Source organism: Notothenia rossii, assembly GCF_949606895.1.
Source record: "Notothenia rossii genome assembly, chromosome: 4".
Classification (NCBI taxonomy): Eukaryota; Metazoa; Chordata; class Actinopteri; order Perciformes; family Nototheniidae; genus Notothenia; species Notothenia rossii.
The window spans coordinates 22,922,556-22,944,271 of NC_136902.1; the positions used below are offsets into that span (position 1 = coordinate 22,922,556).

At 39.9% G+C, this 21,716-nt stretch overlaps 1 protein-coding gene and 2 long non-coding RNA genes across 4 annotated transcripts in view; 1 reads left to right on the forward strand and 2 right to left on the reverse strand.

Annotated features, from left to right (window-relative positions):
- The window catches only part of LOC307037336, a 41,684-nt gene that overhangs the window by 16,568 nt on the left and 3,400 nt on the right, over positions 1 to 21,716 (reverse strand). The window lies entirely within an intron of this gene.
- Positions 1,280 to 14,312, forward strand: plekhn1 (pleckstrin homology domain containing, family N member 1). Of its 2 annotated transcripts, none has more exons than XM_079676813.1 (16): positions 1,280 to 1,480; positions 3,203 to 3,293; positions 3,476 to 3,637; positions 4,567 to 4,647; positions 5,149 to 5,239; positions 7,027 to 7,160; positions 7,707 to 7,853; positions 9,039 to 9,119; positions 9,224 to 9,299; positions 9,577 to 9,722; positions 9,966 to 10,118; positions 10,732 to 10,974; positions 11,501 to 11,656; positions 12,116 to 12,364; positions 12,554 to 12,614; positions 13,496 to 14,312. In XM_079676813.1, exons 1-16 carry the CDS (start codon positions 1,407 to 1,409, stop codon positions 13,678 to 13,680), a joined length of 2,130 nt encoding a protein of 709 aa, XP_079532939.1. In that variant the 5' UTR covers positions 1,280 to 1,406; the 3' UTR covers positions 13,681 to 14,312. The 2 variants fall into 2 exon arrangements, with proteins under 2 accessions (XP_079532939.1, XP_079532940.1); XM_079676814.1 differs by having other exon boundaries at positions 12,119 to 12,364.
- On the reverse strand, positions 15,035 to 21,646 carry LOC307037014. The gene is made up of 3 exons (XR_013807556.1): positions 21,521 to 21,646; positions 17,291 to 21,113; positions 15,035 to 15,981 (listed from the first exon to the last, which is right to left on the reverse strand). It is a non-coding gene; the product is annotated as an uncharacterized lncRNA (long non-coding RNA).

A 21,716-nucleotide genomic window follows, 5' to 3' on the forward strand; every position in this document is an offset into this window, starting at 1 on the left:
CAATAATACAGTATCAGGAAGACTGAAAGGTGACAACGACTGCTCTTCAGTTGGATTTAACAAGCTGATGACTGTTGCTGCCTCAGGTGCATCCGTTTAACAATCCTGCTGAACAGGTTGGCGATACCTGACAGCAAGCAGCACACGTTTCGTTTTATGACTACAGCAGCTCACCACAGACAATGATCTAATAAGCAAACACAAGACGATCATGAGTGTCCATGGAAAATGACTAGTGCGAGTCATGAGTTTTGCAACCCAAAACCTTTAAATAATAACATCAATCCCAAAAGGTCCAACATTTCATTTGATTCCATTCACTTCCCAATCAACTTTATACAATATTGTCTGTCAATTGATTTTGTGTTGCACTACACTGTATGTTACTTAAGAATGAATTGTAAATAAAGAGGAATAAAAGCTGATTAGAAAGAAATTAGAGCCTTTGAATACACAACAATCCTGTTTAAACTATCTTGCCTTCCCATATCAGAAAAAAATCGATAAAAAGGACTACAGACTAAAGGAAAATATTTCATAAAGTAGAGAAAGAACCATAAACATTTTGTATGCACACAGTTTGAAAACAATGTGATACCTGATACATTCACATCCTCAGCCAAGATATCAGTGATGGTTTGTCTATAACATCTGCAGGGTTTTTTCTTTTTAATTATAAGAACAAAAACAAGGGAACCAACCAACCATAGTTCAACACTATATTTTAGTTTCATTTCACTGGCGTGTTTAAAGTCTTTTGGATAACAATAAATAGACTACTTATGTATGATGGCCCTTTTCATGTCTGGGCATGCCAGTGGAAGCTCCCATCTTCCATTTTGATTGACACACACCATCCAGTGTGTTTAGTGACCACTCATTGCAGTAGTGACCCAACAATGAGCTCCATTTGGCTCCTGAAGGTGTGAAACGGCACACTTCAACTCAAACCCCCCTGTCTTTGTTGTTGGGATTGATTTAACAGACAGAGGCAACTCACAGAAGGTGTGAGTCCCACTGGTTATTCACACACACACACACACACACACACACACACACACACACACACACACACACACACACACACACACACACACACACACACACACACACACACACACACACACACACACACACACACACACACACACACACACACACACACACACACACACACACACACACACACACACACACACACACACACACACAGCCCGAAACTCCACCCCTCTTACGCAGACACACTCTCACCGGTCTGTCTATACAACCCTCACCCTGCCCACTTCTCCCTCAGTACTATCTAACTGCAGCAGGGTGAGCATTGCACTCTTGGATTACATTCATCCATCACAGAAGGAGTACAGTTTGCCTTCAAAGCGGCACAAAGCCCAACAGAGCACGGCAGCATGGGGAGCAGCATGTCATGTGTCCCCCAAAGCAATTTAAGATATTCCAGCAAGAGTTTCATACGCAGAAACAGGTAAGAACAATCCAGCTTCTCCAGGTGTTCTTACTGTACTGAACTCATTGAGTGACTCGTGTCCTCGGCTGTTATTTTAGACTGTTTCAGCTGGAAGGAACTCTTGGTATTTCTCTGCGATTTAACCGGTGGGGTTAAACAGAGGTTGTGAAGTTTGTGAGGCCAGGGTCAGGATCATGTGGTAACACAGGATAGTCCCTCAGTCGTGCCTGAGTGGTGCCCTTCTGGCCAACGGTGTCAATGATCCAGTTACCATTTGCCTCCTCTTTGCCAGCTGTCAGTGAATCTGGTTTCCCTCCGAAATCAGGACTGGACCCCATTCATTATTAGGATCACATGTTAGCCATTATAGTTAATAGCTGATCATATTTGGTTGTATGACACCTGATATGGAAGGTAATAGCTGGTAGTAATCTATCCTTAGAAAACAAATACAGGAGCTGACTAACATTAATGGGTTATTCTTGGTCTTCTGTCTTGTTTTCTTTCATCCTCAAGGATTATATGCCTGGGCATGTTACCCTCACACTAACCCACAATGCTGGACCAACACATCTGACTCTAATTAGTCTCTTCCTTACTCTTGCTCTCTGTGCTGTGTGATGATTCAGGGTCTGGTTTTATCAAACGTGCCATTTACCTCTACATTTTCAAATAAAAACAGACGCCTTTTTAAAAACAGTTTGGTTTCAGAAACCTAACTGCTCATACTTGAACACTGATACACCTTCCAAATTGGGTCAACGGTTCAGTGTGGACAATGCGTTCAGTGTTCCCGTTTCCTGTGTACCCTACTAACTCTTTGTGTTGGTCTGTCAGGCCAGGCTCAGGTATTCCCCTCAGAGAAGGAGTGAGAATTGGTTGAATGCCACTGCAGTGACTTCGAGAATGTTGGGTGTGCAAATACGCTACCTGTCTATTACCTACATTCCTCTTTCATTTTGCAACTGAAAATTGCATCAGTGTAGATGGTTTTCCTTTTTTCCCTGTACATAAATGAGTTCTTCACATGGTCTTATGGAGGAAAGCATCACTCACTAAACACAAATCAATTACTAGTGCTGGACTTCCTGATTAGACAGACCTTGATTCCCACCATGCAAACAAAAGGCTGCGTTGTTGCAATGCAGACCCCGGACATACTATATGTGCAGATAAGCAGATCAACTACAGGCAGAGCTTGTAAAAGCCTTATCATTGCAGTGAGGGAGCTTCCTCATAAATATGTGACACTAATGGTAACAGATGAGGGTCATGTTAAACAAAGAAGGGCATTGAATGCTGATTTTCCTATGCATATCCTCACTATCAGAAACACAAGACATGATTGTTTTTATCATTTAAATGGCTGGCATTGATGAAGTGAGGACCAAGAAAGGGGCTCCGTTTATATGACATGAGACACAAATCACGATTTACAGTCATCAATCTGCCGTGAGATCTGTCAGGGAGTATAGATTCAGTTTTTGACTTAATGAATAGGAAAAAGGGGAAACACCGAGAAATAAATCCCTGACTGAATTTAAAATGCAACACAGTAGAGCAAGGACTGTTGTATTCAGTTCAACTCTCCATCTGACAACAGCAGATGACAGTAAACTCCCAGAAACAGGAAATATTCCTTGTTCAAACTGCGTTGGGTAATTAACTGAACAGCAAACAGAATAGATGGTAAACATTTGGGATTTTGGATTGAACTTGGTTTTCCTATCTCTCTTGCAGCAGCCGCCTGTTTCGCAAGAAACATCCCCAAGAGGGACAGGAAAAGTCCAACAGCATCATTAATATCCTGTGCACTGTCACCCCCAGAAAGGTAAGAACTTCTATCAATATCTAGGAGATGGTGACGGCATGAAACTCAATTGTTTGCATACCAAAAAAAATAGCTCTCCTATAAACTGCAACCTGTTTGCAATTAGATTTTTAGTACTATGTGTAAATTAATTGTAACAGCAGGTCTAACTGGTTTACTCATGTCATAATGACTGGTTGCAGGAAATGCACTATAAAGATCTGCAGAAGATAGACAACATCAAATGGGATCCTCCGTTCCCCTACGACCCAGCCAGTGGCTGGAAGAAGAGCAGCATCAATGTGAAGAATTACGGACGAATGATTCACAGCTCCAAAGTTCGTTTCCGTTTCCTTCACTGCCAGGTGAGTGGTGCAAAAGTACTTTTTAATGAGTATGTTGAAATATCCGGAAAGCAACTATAAAGATAAATGAACTAATGCTGCACAATCCAGATTGCGGTTAATGAGGTCTTAAAACAATTGCCAAGCCCACAATTACACATCATGCAAGTCATATGAGGGTGTCAACAACAAAAATAACAATGAAAAAAACAGGTGGAGAGGAACAGGATGTTACTCTGCAGCCACCAAACACACAAATTGCTGCTGGTATTGACGTGGTGGCTGGTGAATAATCCAATTCGTTCTCAACAAAGCTAACCGCAACCTATGTTTGGACATGCTCGCCTCAGCTACAGTTGTGAAACAACTCCAAAAGAAAACCTCAGGGTAGAGAGTTCCTCAGATCCCAGAGACTGATAGAGGACGCGACGGCTCAGATTGGTGGGAACTGCTATTTGTCAGAGCTGACACAACAGCTCTTTCAAAAACTAAAAAGTAAAGATTTATTGAAGGAATACCGTCATGGCAGCAAAGAACACATTGTGTTATAACAGAAAACACTATCACACAGGAAGGAAATACGTATTACTAAGTAATTACAAATGAAGCCATACATGAATCACTGAAGAAACAAAGGGATTGTTTTGATTAGTAGATGATACAAGACCAAACTGTTCTAGAAATAAATACATGATAAGCATACATAATCCCTGTCAGGGTTTCAAAGAATAATACATTTTTATCAGCACATATTAAATATATTTTCTAAATAAATGTTGGCCAATCTGTGAAATCACCTGCTGTACTGTACACACATGTCAAAAAATTAAGTAATTATTTTCTTGCTAAACTAATTCTGAGACAGGACTAACTATATCAGAATTGTACATTCAACTGTAACTCAAACTTTTTATTAACAGTTCTTAAATAATAACTCTCGTTTTCTGCAGGATGTACATGACTGCTACCTGGATCTCTTTCAGACGCATCTCCATTTTGTCTCCAACAACACAACTGGACTGACATACCAGGTGAGTTTTTTTAAGTAATATTATATAAAACATTTTTAATCCATGATTTCAGGGTATGAGCTCACCTCTAAATCAGGGGTTATTTGTATAGTTTGAATATCCCTCTAGGGCAGTTTGATGTTAGGTCATATACTCACTTTGACATGCCTACCCTGTCAACCAGCTTTGTGTTGGTAAACACGATGATGATTCTTCACCTGTGTCATAAAGCATGAGCAGCCATTACTCATAATTGTACTTTGTCTGTGGAGAGACCAACTCCATGTAAAAAAAAGACAGCTAAGCAACACCTGTATTCAGTATTAGTCAGAATATTAAAGACGACATAAATACATCATCGATTTACGATGCTGACTTAATTTGATAGTTACAATTTAGAGCTGAATAGTTTGCTCAACAAGAGCAAGGGAAATGTTGCAGACACTGCTTTTGGTATGGAATGAGAAAATGTTTTTGTTGTCCAAAGACGCGTGGTCAAGCTTTTTGTTGTTTTGTGTGCAGGGAACTCTTCCATTGAAAGAACTCAACATCTGCAACCTGCAACAGAACTGCAACCACAGCCAACCCCAGGAATTCGCCTTTCAAATAAACGGTACGTTTGGCTAGCGAAGACACAAGTGGGTGTTGGCACAGAGCCCTAGAATGTGGTAATCATCCGTTTTGAGTTTTATTGGTAGTTTTGAATTAAGCTAATCAATCAGTCAGTTTACAGACTAGAACCAGTTAATCCAACAGGAGCTTCAAACTTCTAAAAAAAGAAAAAGGGAGAAGGAACAAGATTTGTAGAGAGGGTTCTGGTTATTTTGCTCATATTATCTAAATCTAAAGTTTATAATCTGTTATTAGTTTTAGTCCTGCTGGTAGTCTTTGTTTGTCACTTGATCAGTTAAAGATCAAATAAAAAATCCTCCCAAAACAATCACAGGATATTTTCAACTGCAGCATTTCCTATGTTGTCACATTCCAGTGATTCAAAGGTGCTGCGACCCTCTTCACCTCCACTCAACCCCAAGACTAACTAGAGCTGGGCCCCCTTCACCCTTGGTCAGGGGGACAAACCCGCATTAAAGGCTATATGCTTGTTAGACAACAGGTGCACTCCAATCAGCCCAGCTGTCGCGCAAAAAAGCCAGGCAACCACTCTTAGCCTTTTGAAAAAAAAAAAAAGGTTAAAGTCTAGTGGGAAATGCCACTTAGCTTTGGACCTCTGAATGAACGAAAACAATCTGAAACTTGACTTCTTTTCATAACTAGAAATAAGATGCTATAGTGATTAGAGGGCTTTGGTCTTTGCCTGGGAAAAAATGAAAGTCTCGGATTTACGTAAAATTGGGAGAAAAGTCAAGCCCAGTCATAAAGAGAGTCTGAAATCTGAATCTTTTATTAACACGTTGGTGTTGCTTTGACATATAATTTGACTTTGCAACTTCCCGGATTAAGCTTGTTTTTTTGTGGCATTACCGTTGTTTTAATAGCTCAGGGTTAACCTTTATTTACTTTATGGGGGCATCATTGACAGGAAACATAGGGGAAGCATGACGAAATCCTGAGTCAAGTAAAAGGTCTCATGTAGAGATTTCCTCCTGCGCCTTCCTCTCACGGAACTGAGAATATGAATCAGCTTGAGTCTATGCGCTGTTGGTGAGTTAGACGGTGACAAAGCAAACACAGCATGAGAGAGATGATAAAAATTCCCGGAAACCTTCAGATGGTTAATGTAGCTGTTAGATTATGATACTTAATTACTTTTAACAAGTTAATGACCTCAGTAAACTGACTGAAAGTTTAAATAAGACACTCATTATGTGCTTTCAGTCCACTGGCTTGAAATGTGGAGAAACATAACTTTTACGGGAGTAACATGGTCAAGGTCTAACATTAAGTAAAACTAGGATGGGAAAGAAAGCCAACAGATAAGTCCAGAGTGGTTGCTTATTAAGGAGCAGTCAGTCGACTATGGTTCCCAACAATTATAGTACAAAGCCATGGGGTTAGAATGAAATAGGCTATCTCTGCTGGTTATCTCTGGTATGTGTCGGACTGATAGATAGAGAAGAATTCCAGCTTTTCATCCCAGGTCCTGCTCATTTTTGGTAAGCAGTTTATGGGCAGGGGGGGTTGGAGAGTCTGCTACAATTTTTAAATAACAAGCATGTCAGGGGGAACCATCCACATGAGGTCTGAAATGTGGTTTACCGTCTTGAACATGTGCTAACATTTATTGTACTCATTGCACACCGTGTTCTAGAAGATCAGAAAAGAAGATTGTGTATGCCATTAATGATTTACCACCATGGTTGAAATCTTTCTAAGAAAGGCTCAGAAAAAAAGACTAGGGGATGTATTCCCATTTTTAACTTGTGACTTTGCACCCTGCAGGTGTCGGCCTTAACCCCATCATCGTCTATTGTGCCAACCAAGAAGAAATGGACCTATGGTTTGGCCTGCTCAAAGAAAACATTGAAGCCAATGGGGGAACTGCAATTGCACCCGAAAACTACACCAGAGTGAGAGTAAGTTCAGCAACACTAATGCCACATTGCCTGCAAATAGCCTTTGTTATATCTACAGGGTGCATACAAAACTGGCTCCTGGGCTACAATAATAACATCCCTTTAAAAAGAAAAAATCAAACAAGCACTTGGATTAGCCTGGAAATAATTTATTCTTAACCACTTCTGATATAAAAAGTGTGTGTGTGGTTGTATAGATGAGATGAGTCAATTAGGTCACTGCTGGCTCTCCCTGATGCCAAGGTAATAGGGAGTGGCATTGACCGCATCACAGCTTACATCAAATCTACAAAAGGCTAAAGTGCTGACTCCACACCCACAGGTGGGAAAATGGCTGACGAAAGGCATGAACCTAGATCTGTCACGACAGAAGAAAACAGCTGAACTGATGATCCATTATAAGCCTTAGCTTAGGAGCCTTAATAATAAACAAAAGAGTGACATTCTGAGAAAAATATTCTAAATCAACACTTTTACATTTGCTAAAGGGTAAAGCACTGTTCATATTTACTTTGCTTATGATTGTCTCCTTTTCAACTACTACAGCTGAACCAGAATGAGACTAAAGGCAGAGAGGAGCTAAGGAACTCCATAAACAGAGAACCAATCTATGAGTGGGAGGGCTCCCAGCGGGACAGCTTGGGAACCATCATCCATGTCACCAAAGTGCAACTACAGCACCTGCCCTGCCAGGTAAGACATTGCTGCTGCTTATCAAGAGTGAATCACTGTCACCGATCACAAGGAAGTGAAACACATCATCTTGGTTGTTTCCCTCCCATTTATTGAAATGTACAGTACAGCAGACTGTAACTCGTCATAGATATAGGTTTTCATGTCTGGGAATTGTTCACATGATGTAAAAAGCAGGATAACATCCACTCTAAATCCAGGTGACTCATAGTTTTTAAATTGTGCAACACATATTACCTCAACACAATGAAAGGAATGAGTGGAAAGGGTGGAGCCCATATTTTAGCAAATGGCTCCTTTGGTGCAACAATATTATCTTTATTTACCCGTCAAGGTGTAAGACAGTGTCAGAGACCTGCAACTAACTTTGGAAAAACATATGACTCCTTCTTAACCAAATCACAAATAAATAATGCTGATAGAGCTTCACATAGCAGCCAATAAAAACACTTGTCATGACATGGCTTGCATGAATATCTGTAATTAATTCACTGTGGGAAATAGCGGCAGCCTGATTGAAGTGTGTGAGATTTAGGGCCTGGGTGTGTGAGAGGCATTGGCGCAGCTCACGCAGTGACTCGACTCACCTCACAGCTGGAATGTCAGCTGTCTGTCCCGACACACCCTCTGAGAGGGAGAGGAAACATAAACTCTAAGTCTGCCGCACCTTTAAATATATCACTAACTGGTTCCACTGAAGATCTTACTGGGATTTAAACTGTGCCTCTCAAAAGTATATTTAAAGGGCACAATGTGTCACAGTTTATTCATAGTCTTATCTTCATCTTCAGTTATCAGGACTTATTTTCTTACCTAATGAAAAAAGTATTCGGTGTCATTCTTCTTTTATAATGCAGAAACATGCAAATATTCCAGAGATAAATTAAATTTCTTCTTTAAGTGATTTAAAAGAAAAATCCTCACCTTGTACAAATGGATTTCTCCACATGGAAATAATCTCTTATGTTGCTTTATACATGTTAAGATGCATGGTTGTTATTTTATTGTCCATAAAGTGTAATTTAATGATGAAAAAAAGTAAGCAAAACATAAACTATGGTTTAATGGTCATAACATACAAATGACAATAGTATTCTACTCAAGCATAAGAAAAGCACTGTTCCTTTTCTGCAATGAAACCCAACTACATAAATCTTATTAGCAGCTATAATCTTGTGTCTGCAGGAACAGAGTGACAGACTGCTGGTTATGTATCCAGCGACGCTGATCATCCTATCAGAGGAGAATGATGCACTCTTCTATAAGGTAAAATTGACCTTTCTGTACAACCTAATCATGTCCTGATCTGTATGCATACAGTATGTCAAGTGTTTGCAAAGACTTGTGTTAAAGAGTCATTATGATTACAGGGGAAACTTGAACTGAACATGATTTCTGTGACCACACCTGGCCAAGACGTCAAGCCCAACACCTTTATGATTGAAGGTAAATACAGTGAATCATTGTGCTGCTCTACTTCAGTTTCGTTAGCACAGTGGCATTTAAAAAGCCATGTTAAATGGATTTAAATGTGTACATTCTTATGCATGTTTCACGCTATGTGGCCTTTTCAATGAATCTGCTAGCGTCACAGAGTGTAACCCTCCATGAATGAGTTGGTTTTATCCCCAGTGAATGACAATCTGACTATGGCACATTCCAGTGAGCGACAGACCGAATGACAGGCTTTGTCGTCCCCCCCCCCCCCCCTCCCTCTTCCCAGGGAAGCTGATCAACCCCATAGTGGTGTCATGTCTGGATAGGGCTGAGTTCTGCGACTGGATCCAGCATTTCAAAAGTGCTGACGTGCCCGTTCTCAGCCCTCCGCCACCTGTGTATGACATCATCTACACCCCGACGCACAGAGAGGTGAAGCCCGCCCTCCTTCCTTTTTACAATACTGGAGTATGACGAAAAGTGATAAAGACATTGAATATAGCCATGCCTTTTGTAAATTAACATTCACCATGACTATGTTTAGGATTTACAACTACTGCTGCTACTCAGTCAGCAGTCCAATAGAAGTCTGAAAAAGTAAAAAAGTTTGACAGCTTTGCTCATTGTTCCTTAGTCAAATATTTAAACAATATTCTTCTCCCCTTTAATTTATAGGCTCCACAGTTTGAAAGGTGGAGTGGAAACAGCCATGGACGCTCTGAGTCTCTTAAGTTTAGCCAGTCTGGTAGTGGATTTGGGACCCACAACCTTCAGTTACCCATTCATGAAGACAACCCTCTCTCCCCAGGATACACCGAACCCCTCTGCGTAAGTCAGCTGTAATTCAAGTATCCTTTAACTAATAACCTAAGCAAACACACCAATATTGGCGCAGATATAAATGTGGTAGGAGTTAGTTGTTCACTGCTAAAAAAAACGTTGTGTTTGTTTTGGTGGAGCTGGGCAGCAACTGTTTTCTTTCAAAAAGTTAATTATTAAGCCAGGTCTGGAGACCAAACTGCTCACGTTTCAAAGGCTTAGGAGATGATCCTCCGGCCGTCCAGTAAAAACATTCAAAACAAAGTCAGATTTGTTTGACTAAAACAACATAAACAAGTTTTCTTGCAAACTTCAATCTCCTCAGTACTGAAGCAATGTGCATTATCAGGACTTATCACCAACTCCCCCCGGAGAGGGGCTATGCAGGCTGACTAAAAATCAAATTAGCCTTAAGTGTAGAGGGCTCAGTGCCCAGAAGACATGTTTTTCAGCTCCTGACCTGAACTATCGACCTCCCAAATTAATTTAATGGAGACCTGTTTACAAAGAAACAAAACATAATTAAAATATCTATTGGTGAAGACAGAATAAATAGTTAAAAAGCTAAAAGACAAAACTTTGGTCTGACATTTGCCATGGGTGTTTTTGTCTGTCCTTACAGTACAGCTCAAGTCGTCCCTCCTCAACTGAGACTGCCCGCCTAGGCAGCAGGAACAACAGCGTGTCTTCCCACACCAGGCTTGAGCGTGACCTACGACCTTCGTCACTGCGCTACTCCTCCCCGCAGCGCAGCTCCCACCTCCAGCCTGCGGAAAGCGCAGTGCGATCTCAGGTCTACAGCACACCCTACTCTGCTCTGCATCGTGCCAGCCCCCAGCGGCTGGAGAAAGCTCCACTTGTAAAGGTAATTCAGTCTGGCGTCTAACTTGCTAATATTCCCATTGAGAGTGCTGACTTATTTTACATGTCATGTGAACAGTAACTAAAATAGGCACAACCAGTAGGCTTAGAAAGGTCATGTAAATGGTGTTAACAAACAGGGTAATGGAAGCATTTCAGCAGATTGAGGTTGACAGATAAATCTTCTTCATGGTACAGTGATAAAAGGTCTATGAAAAACTTAAGCCACCAATCAGAGGAAATTTGTATCCACATATTCTTATGGCAATTTGGAGTTCAGTTTTTATACACAGCCGTGACAGCTGCATTTGATTTGTGAGACAACAGATTGCTGTCACACCAGCACTGCTGCAGATCATGACATGGCATGGGTCCAAAACCTGTATTTGGTAATATGATCATACACTGTGGCTTATGTGATGGCCTTCTTTGAACTACGTGAGAGAGAGAGAGAGACAGATAGAGACAGAGGGAACATTTATTTTCATCTTATCGCTTGGTGTTTAAAACGTTGAATCTTTTGTGATCAGTCCAACAGCTGGAGCACCCCTCAGACATCCTTGAACGTCTCACTGAACACCCCCCAGCGCCACTCGGACATGTGCGCCCCCCGACAGCCCTTGTCACCCCTGTACGATGAGCCCTGCAGCCCCGAAATCTACTCCTTGGATAAGGCCAGACCAGTGGTAAGTGGGTCAATGATACTGGATTACTGGATTTATAGACTCCAATTACACCTGCACAGCCTGTACAAGATAAAGCAGTGTACAACCTCAAACGCACACTTTCAGTTAACAACATTGCTGTTGATGCAGAAAAGTGTTAAAGAAAAGAGCTGAAAAATGTGGGAGGGCTCATACACTACTAAATGTAATTCCAATTTGTTAAATAAATAAGAAATATGTTGACCAAAATGTATCATAGCAGCTTTATCCTTTTCCAAGATCCATTTTACTACATGGAGAAATTATCGTGATTGTTCATCATCATATTATCGTTGGTCATTATTATCATTATAAGGTCATCTTAATTTGGATTGGTTGAAAAAGCAATTTTTTGCATGACAAATTACCTCAACTAATCAAATTACACTTGCAGCTCTACTTATAGCTTCATACTCTGACACATCTTATTCTGTTCTTCAGCAGCAGAGCTGGCAAGAGCCAATTCAGCACCACCAACATCAGCAGGGCCCCCAGCTGCTACCCTCCTCCTTCCAGCTCCACACCCCTCCCATGGGCAGGCGCTGCAGGAGAAGCCTGATCCTGACCAATTCCCAGGGACAGGCTCTGGGCCTGGAGATGGAGACTCCTCAAAGCCAAGCCGAGCAAAGAGCAGAGGCCGTGTCAAGGCTAAAGCTGCTGCCTGTGCCCAGCCAAGTTCAAGAGGAGCAGGTGAGAAACACATAGCAACTCCCAGAACACGCTGGTTTCTGGTATGGTAGCAGCGTGTGTATATACTTGATCTGCAGATAATATTTGAACAGGTGCCACAGATGAAACAGATATTTTTGGGAATGTGAGAATGTTTGTTATACATGATCACAGGAAGTAACTTTCTATTGTTTTCACATCTTTTCATAGATTCACTTCTCGTCAAGCTCTGCAAGAAACACCTCCCAGATGCCTTGTGGTTACTCACCAGGTAAGAACTGAAGGCATGCAATCATAAAACTGACAATAATTCCTCTGTTTATTATTAGTGTGCAGAGTTCAAGTATGATTATAAATTATGACAGAAAAACAATCCATCTTGTCAGGAAAAAAAAGGCAGTGCTTTCTTTTCTTGACACGTCTAAACTAAATTTTGATTTCTATTGAAAAACAATGGGCAGCTATAACACTACATCCACACTTCTTCACAAGTCTGCATTATGATTACCATCACTAGCAGCCACCTTTCAAAATAGCAACAAGGACACAGGGCATAGCTCACACTCCTTTACACCTTAAATCAAACACTGTATGCACTTCGGACTGATTGAACTCTTGGGGCTGTCAGCAAATAGACAGAAGGCCAAAGGCTACTAAATTGGAAACGCAGGAAATGTGCCAATGAAACGGTGCTTAGAGCAGCTCCAAATGCCATTGTGCAGATGTCCCATGTGGTGGAAAGCCAAGTATAAGAGAGCACTGTTTGACAGACAGGGTTTGCTCCTGCACTGTTATGCACGGCACACAACTTTGTAGGGTTACGAGCGTATCTAAAGACTCATATAAAATAGAACAAACTACTAAAACTTACCTGGCTATTGAAGGTGACTTTGATTTATTCTAACATGTGCAAGGACCCAATTAAATAGTCTGATAGTTGCATGTTTCTGCACCATTAGAAAGAGAACATTCATAACAAATGAAGGTAGTGACGTGTGTGGCAAGTTACACTACTAGTTTTACAGTGAGATTATATTTTGCCAATCACGCCATACATATGTTGGGAATGTATCCAAGTTTATTTCGTTGGGGCGAGGTTTGTCTTGCATTGTTTGAAACTAAAAGTCTGTGAATCTTCTCTCGCTCTTATAGATCATCACTCGTACCTTGAACCCACAGAACCAGATGACCAGGAAATGGACTATGACAACATTTGGGAGTACGACTGTAATACTGGTATGATTCAGCCAGCGTCTGGAATTTCGACACACTGGGCAGGATTAGACTTTGGGGCCAGAGGTATTGGTGCCATGGCAACCCAGCAGAGATGGTCATAAAACAAAACAATAGCCCGGCACTCGTCTGGACGTGTGCAAACAACAGATCTCTATCAGAGGGATAATAAAAAGCTAACTAACACAGCCAGTGTTGCTCCTGCTGCATACAGTATGAACCAACAAATCCCACAAACTGCATTATTAGAGGCTGGGTAGTCAGGCGGAGTAACAAAAGTGGAGGAATGAAGAGGAACAGGATTAACACAAAACTTTATAAAAGTGATAGACAGACTTCAACTGTATGTTTGATATGTAGCATCCAAGAAAAAGGACACAAGTGTAGAAACGGTTTATGTTAATTTTGTATATCTTGCATAACTGCACAAAAGGTTTCAACTTTATGCAGTCCTTTTTTTATATTTAAAGTATTTTCTAACGTGTACAGTTTACTTATTGTACTTTTTTTATTTAGTTTGTATAAAAAGCATTCCACCAGGGCTTTTTATAGTAAACGATGTACATTTTTGTAAATGTTGTATATTTATTATTTTATTATGTTATTTTCAAGGAAAACATGGCTTAAAGGAGTGCCTTATTATGTACTGTGTTGATACCTGTGTGGCTTCCTTGTTTTATTTTTGTGTGAGGTGTTTATTTATATTTGAAAATAAAACTGGAAAAAATGATCTACACATTTATGTCTGTTTTTTCTTATTCTAATGAAACTCCTAAACGTGCTACAACAATGCATATTTTTATACTGTCAGGTATCAAATGACATGATATTAATATGTATCACAACATACAGGTGATGATATGTTAATGCACAAATGTGTTCACAACTCGTTTTCCAATACTTCCAAAAATACATTATCTAATGTTTAAATTGTAGTATATAAATAGAGGAGGTGCATCAAATAATGGCCAAGATTTTCAAGTTGGACATAAAGCAAACACTGTAGATCCCGCATGGTAATGACATTAACTATTTTCAAGATTGCATCAAAAATCTAATCAGTTTGGTGTTTTTTTCTGACAGAATACAGCTCCATAGGTTGTGCTTTGCTGCATTTTTAAATTATATTTTATTGCTCAACTTTGCCATCTGCTGGAGAAAGATATTTATGAATCCTGGAGAGGACAGTATCTCAAGTGAAAACTGAGCAAAAACGTTAAATAAAGACATTATTAACACACATATTATGATAATTAATATCTTGTTCTAATATTTGTGGGATAAAATGAATTTATAGAATGGCAACTAGCTTTTCAGCTGTATTAGTTCAAGTTCTTACTTGAACGTTGCCCTCTAGTGTTTCAAAGTCTCAACTTCAGGTCTGAGTATTATTGTAAAACATAAGAGATTGCATGCTACGACGATAGTATTTACTGTAGTAAACTCACATTCATCAACATCTTGCAGAACAGTCTTTATCAGAAAAAGTTGTACAGCCATCCAAAAAAATACAATCAACATGAACACAAAATGTCCTTCATGAATTACATAACGGAATATGTTACGTTTATTAGTATGTTTTGATTAATTCCCATTTTGGAAATCATTCTGATAGATAGTCACCATTTTAATTTGTAAAAGAAATGTTCAATATTTTCATTGTAATATTTTACACAGTAGTTTTGGAAAAAAATTCACCAGCTAAAATAATGGAACGGGATAAAAACAAACCACCCTAAACGCTTCAAATGCCTTAAGTTAATCATTTGATCACATGTCCATCTAACATCCTAACTCTGTGCAGTGAATTTACCTTTAATATCTCTTCAGTACGCACATACTGAAACCTTATTTTCACATATCTAGAGCTTTCTTTCTGATAACTACACATCTGGTCTTGCCTTTGGTCTTTTCATATCTACTATGAATGCTTTCAGACGTTAAAGGTCAAAATAACAGACAAATTATTTAAATGAAACCCTTGCCCATATCCATTCAATGGTAGGGTCAACTTAACAAGAAGCAATTATAGTGCAAATATGTAATGCAAACATTTAACAACACAACCACATCAAGAATCAGACGGGGCTGTGTACTTCAATTTCTTCTCACTTGTTGCAGCCTCCATCTTGACGTATTTACGCAGGTATCTGATGGCTGTCAGAGCACTTACATTTGCCAGCAGAACTGTGTGAGATTACATATTAAAAGTGAGAAATCAGCTTAATCATGAGACTTTGAGTCCAAAGGAAAAAAATGTATGTAATGCTATATATAATCAGACATACCAGTCTTCCATGTGTCTCCAACTTGTGGGTTTGCCGTCTTTAGCACCCACGAAGCAAATGCAATACAAACCAGACACATATCGGACTGTCTTAGAGGCAGGAGGGAGGCATCCAGCCCTAAGAAGAAAGTGAAAGTAGCCTATCATGGAAAACATTTTAAAATATTAATTGTGTCACATACATTTAAAATAACCAGTCACAGAGCAGTCCAGTAAAAAGGTCAAGGGTATAATACTTGTCACTGACACTGCAACAGTTGAGCACCATGCCCTTGATAATAGGAAGGGATTTCCTGTTCTGTCACACTGTGACTCAGTCAAATCCTAGCCCCTGCACAGATTACTTTAATGCAAACATACAACGCTAATTATTGTTACTGATATTTTATAATATGATTCTAGTGGCCTTCAAGAACATTCTCACAGGCAGCTACTGAACATGATGTGGTATATTAGTAGCGTGTAGGTTATTATCTTAATTACAGCTCAGTGGAAGTTCAAGAAGAGGGGTTTACATATAGACACCTCAAGTCGAGGTACTTTGTTTTTCCTTTGCAGCCAATCAAATCTAGAGCTCTTTACTGACAGCTTAGGGAAGACACTCATTAAGTGAAGTCAAGTTATCACGCAAAACACAAACCTCTTTGTTTTCACTGTTACTGCCTGCAGTCTCGTCCTTGTCCTCTGACAGCTGAGGTTAGAGATATGATGCCCCGACTCTAACAGCTGACTTAGAGGATGACATGTACTACATTACAACTGTCCATTTGTGCTAAAAGCAAAAAGAGCTTAACTAATAGAGGTAAATACATTAGTTATTAAATGTGTATGTTTATATATGATTCAAATTCAAAGATATCTCTGTAAGCTTGGTTTGTGTCTGTGAAACTGGTCAATAGTGGTAAACCAGTCTTCAGATTGATATACACTACTTTTAAGCCTAGAAATTTGAACTTAAAAAAGGAAAAATTAAAATGTTCCATGGCAATAATAAACATCACCCGTTGACTAGTAATTTATTTTTACATTTGTTTGCTTACACTGTAGGACTGTATTGTGCAAACTTTAGTCATTTAATACTGCTTCGTGTCGTGTTGATTACACACACATTCTCTTCATCATCAAAACCCTACATTTCGCCTACATTACCCACAATGCAACTACAGATAGCCACCAGCGAGCAATAAGCAGAGATGTTAAGCAGGCTACAGAACTGTTGTAAGATTACTTCTTTCTTTCTCCACAGCCCCAGATTTTTTAATGTTCAAACCTGTAGTCTTTAACTGCAACTTGTTATGTGCATTAGCCTGTAAACAGACTTTGATGTGTATAATAAGTGCAGCTCCCCTTTATATCAATTCAAGCAATTGATAGCAAATCTGAGAACTTTTGAAAGGAGAAAATGTTTTAATCACCGATTGACTTACTTGGATTTGAAACAGTCATCTGTAAGTCCTCAAAACTGAAAGGCTGATGCCTTAGTTGTGTGTAGATCCTGTTGTCCAGGTGGTGGATAAGTGGATCAGCCAACATGATGTCTTGATTTCCGAAAGCATTTATGGGATGAACTATCCTTCCAATGGATCTGCCACTTTGACTCACAGGTACACTAGATAGAGGGTTTGAGAGAGTTTCCTTGTGAACAGTGCATTTAGTCAAACTCATATTCCTAAAGGACAATGTGGTATTCCAAAAGAAATTCTGTCTGAGATCTCCATCAGTGAAGAAATGTTCATATATGTCTGTAGAAATCTGAGAGGCGCTAGTTGTACGGCTGAATCTGCTCACCACCCTCAAAGGACTGCAGCTATCTTCTCCATCAGATTCCCCAGAAGAATCATCAGAAGAAGAAGATGCAAAGAAGTGCTCATAGGCCTCTGGGAACTGCAGATCTCTAGTAGCTGAGTGAGAGTAGGAAAATATAGGAACCAGCTCGTCTTTGGTGATGAGAGGGTAGAAGAAGCTTTCTGTATCAAACTCTGAGAAGAAATGATCATAAGTTTCAGGGACAGAATTTCCTTCACTGTAGGAGGTGGGGATGTTATCTGTGGCTGAGTGGCTGGGAATTGATGGCTTTCCACCAAAGACATACTGAAATATATTTGAGAGAGACACTTTGTAGCTGTCTGTTGGAAATGAAGATAAAGAGTCCAAGTGTTTGTCTTGCTTAGGCATGTGTCCAACACTGTGATGCTCTTCTTGTTGGAATTCTCCTTCGTCTACCGTTTGTAAAGTTGGGCCTTTCCTTTTGTAGCAGAAAGACTCATAATTAAGGGCATGTAGATTGTCAACGCTTACATTTTTTGACATTTGTCTTAGGCATGTTTGAGAACCTGCAGGGAAGACCGGTTGAGAAGTGTCACCAGCAGATGTCAACGTCATATTTTCAGGGTAGATGTCAGCCTCTAGACTCTCCCACATAACATCACTTGAAGATGAAGAATCTTCCCCTATAACAGAACTTGATTCTGCAGGGTTAGGATCACTGGATATGTCTTTATTAGTTTGTTCAGCCTTGGACTCTTCATGCTGAGTAAAAATGCCTGAATCTGTCATAGCAGACATGTCTGTCTCCTCACTTTCCTTGAGAGGTGGGAGTGGGCTGCGTGGAACACCATTTCTGATCATTCGTAAACCAAGAATATCATTTATTGTCAGCTTCTCCATCTCACTCCAAAAAGAAGACATAGCGAATACTGAATGTTTTGATGCCTTTTCAAGTTCGCATTTTGCTTCAGATACTGTGATGGCGTCTTCTGCTGTGTCCATTAAATCACATTTTGAACCTATCGAGTCATGTGATATATACTGGTCTTTGGAATCAGATGTGCCATCTCCTTCCTCGTGTTTGGACAGTATTAGTGATGTTTTTATGCCTTGATCTTCAGGGTCATTTTGATTGACAGATAAACAAGAACTTCCTGAAATGTCTGTGATATTTTCATGTGAGAGTGACATGACAGATTCGGTGTCAAGAGTGCAGCAGGATGATGCTGGTATAGTATCTAAATGACTTATTAGTAAGTCTTTCGACATGGATGGTTTGGTTGAATTAATTTCAGCAGATTGTGATGCTCCTAATTCAGTTCGGTCACTTGTGTTTTTCTCTAACAAACCATCACATTTGGATAATGTGTGGAGCAACCGGGCATATTCTGTTTGCTGTGCTATAATATTTATATCTGAACTGGAGGGACTTTCAGAATGATCATGATTATCAGGCTCATTGCTGGTATCTAATGATGATTTAGCACAGCCCACTTGACTGGAAATCTCCAAGAAGGGGCAGCCACTAGTTTCTAATTTCTTACATTTTGTGGTGCGTGCATCAAAACTGATTGCAGACAGTGGAAAGTGAGTATTTTCCAGTGTAGATCTATATTGGTCTATGTCACAGTCAATTTCCAGCTGTTGTTGGGCCTCAACCTCTCTTTGACATAGTGTGTAGTTGTCTCTGCCAGAATTTCCGGCCTCTACAGCCAGGACCGACTTAGCAGCGGATAGTTTGTCATTTTGGCTGACTTCCACCGCAGGATTATTTGACCCTGCACTTGGTAAAATGCTTATTGATTTGACCTCTGCTGTACAAGATTCTAGATTTGGTTTATTTTCATAAAAAATATAATTATTGATTTCATTAGACTGCCTGATACTCCTTGCTTGAATATCCTGCCTTTCACAGTTTGCTGTTTCTATTGCCAAGGTTGATATACCAATTACAGTGTTAGTAATTGAATCTGGCAACACAGTTGAATCTTCTGCATGTAATTTGCTACATGGCTGTACATTTGTTGCCACATTACCACTGTTGTTTGACGGTAACAATACGGTTTCTACAGTTTGACTCAGGGGGTCTATTGACCTATTATTAGGTACATTATTTTCAGCCAAACGTGTTGCTTTAAACTTTCCTTTTCTGACAATGCTTTCTTTTGAATATTGATATTGACTGTCAAATGATGGAAAATCATTTACTTTGATATCCTTAGGAGAAATCTTCACTGGGAGATGTCTGGTGGCTGAAAGTGGAGTTAAAGAGGATAAAACACTTCTTCGTCGTTGGTTTAAATAAGATAAATTAGTATTTTCAGATAAACAGAAACTAGTTCTTTCTCTCCACGCGACCTGTTCCTCCTCTGAGTCACTCGGCTTCACTAACTCCTGCATCTCATATTTATGCCCAATATCAGCTGGCTCAACATTAAGTCGTCTCTTCCTTCGTCTTTTTCTTTTGAAAGAAGCAGATGGAGACAATTCTTGGCTCACTGTTGTTGCGTCTGACTGTAGAACTTCTGGGTTTACATTCGGTTTAACTGGTGTCACTATTTCTTGATTGTTTGAAGGATCAGCGCTACACTCTTTACTGAGACTTAATTTACTCATCAACAAATCGTCCTGCTTCACATCATCCAGAAGTGTGCACATTTCCGCCTTTATCACTTTGTCAACGTGAGGTGTTGTTTCTGAGCCTAAAACCCCCTCCAGTGTGTCTTGAGACGGATTCAGCCGTGTTGCTTCGGTGATTATGGTTTCTGTGCAGGCTTCCTCTCTGATGAAGGAACCTGTTTTGGGGTAAGCTGATTTCTTAGTCTTGAGCACTACGATACTGGCTGCATGTTTAGGGGAAAGGTTCGGACCAGGCACGTCTTTTTTCATTGTGTTTATTTTGATAATGGTGTTGACAGGACTTGTGGTCTCTTTGCCAACTGCTGTTTCACCGCTGGCAGGAAGAGAACTTAACTTAAGGATGTGTTTTGGCAAAAATCTGCTGCTGGCTTGTTGCCCGTCACTACTCCGCTCCTCCTCCTGTATTGCCTCCTGTTTTTTTCCATCTCGCTCTTGGTTTGGCTCTATAAGCCTTTCTGCCTCTGTAAGACTTTTCAGCTTTTCAAAGAATATATTGACAGACTGCAGGTGTATGTCCTCCTCACTTCCCGAGAGCACGCTCTCCATTCCACCGATGGGGTGGTTACTGAGGTAGTGCTCCACAGGAGAGCCCTCACAGTCTGGTGGGCCATCGATGGGGCGGTCAGCCTCTGAAAAGCTTGCTGTTAGGTCGACTTTTTGAACTCTCTTAGCGAGAATGGACCCTGTATCATCAATGTCACTCATCCCTGAGTCGTCCACACCTAATGAAGGAGGAAGTATGCTAGACTCTTCGCACTCAGCAAAAAAGCATTTCCAGTCACGGTCGGAGATGTCCACACTGTATTCAATGTCCTCCATTTTGACTTAGAGTGTGAATATAACCTGGAAAAAAAATCAAAACAGAAGCACTATATTTCAAAAGTTATCACTGATCAAAGTAAATGTTTTGTTCTTTCAGGTAATTTGTGAAACATAAAATAAAAAATACTTGATGAATATCAAACACTGTCACAAGATAATAAAAAAAAGCCAATTTTAATTATACATAATTTTACAGCACAATTTAAGATACCAGGGTAGCTTTTTAGTTATGATCTAATATGATTTAATCTGATCTTATCTAATAAAATCAGACTCTCTTCAGAGCAGCAATTAACAACTAGTCAGTAAGATGAAACTATCAAAAGTTAATAAAATAAAAAATCGAAGTATTGCAACAGGAAGTATTTATTATCTCTGTATTTCTAGCTGTCTGCCTATGTACTTGTAAATCCATGCAGATTTCCTACCTGTCTTGCTTCAGTTGTGACCCTGCAGAGGTGAAGGTCTACGAAGTTGGTCTTAGTAGCACCATGATGCATGTCCTCGAGTGAGTCCCATGATTTGATAAATATAGAGTGACGCTTCTGACCACGTAATACTCACAACGTTCTTACAGCAACCATCTCCAACAGAGGCATAACATTTCAGAACTTTAAATAGACT

Coding starts and splice junctions, on each gene's coding strand:
- plekhn1 (XM_079676813.1), top strand. CDS start 1,407: ATGGGGAGCAGCATGTCATGTGTCCCCCAAAGCAATTTAAGATATTCC. Junction 7,854..9,038: donor TACAGCACCTGCCCTGCCAG/GTAAGACATTGC, acceptor TTGTGTCTGCAG/GAACAGAGTGACAGACTGCT. Junction 10,119..10,731: donor GATACACCGAACCCCTCTGC/GTAAGTCAGCTG, acceptor CTGTCCTTACAG/TACAGCTCAAGTCGTCCCTC.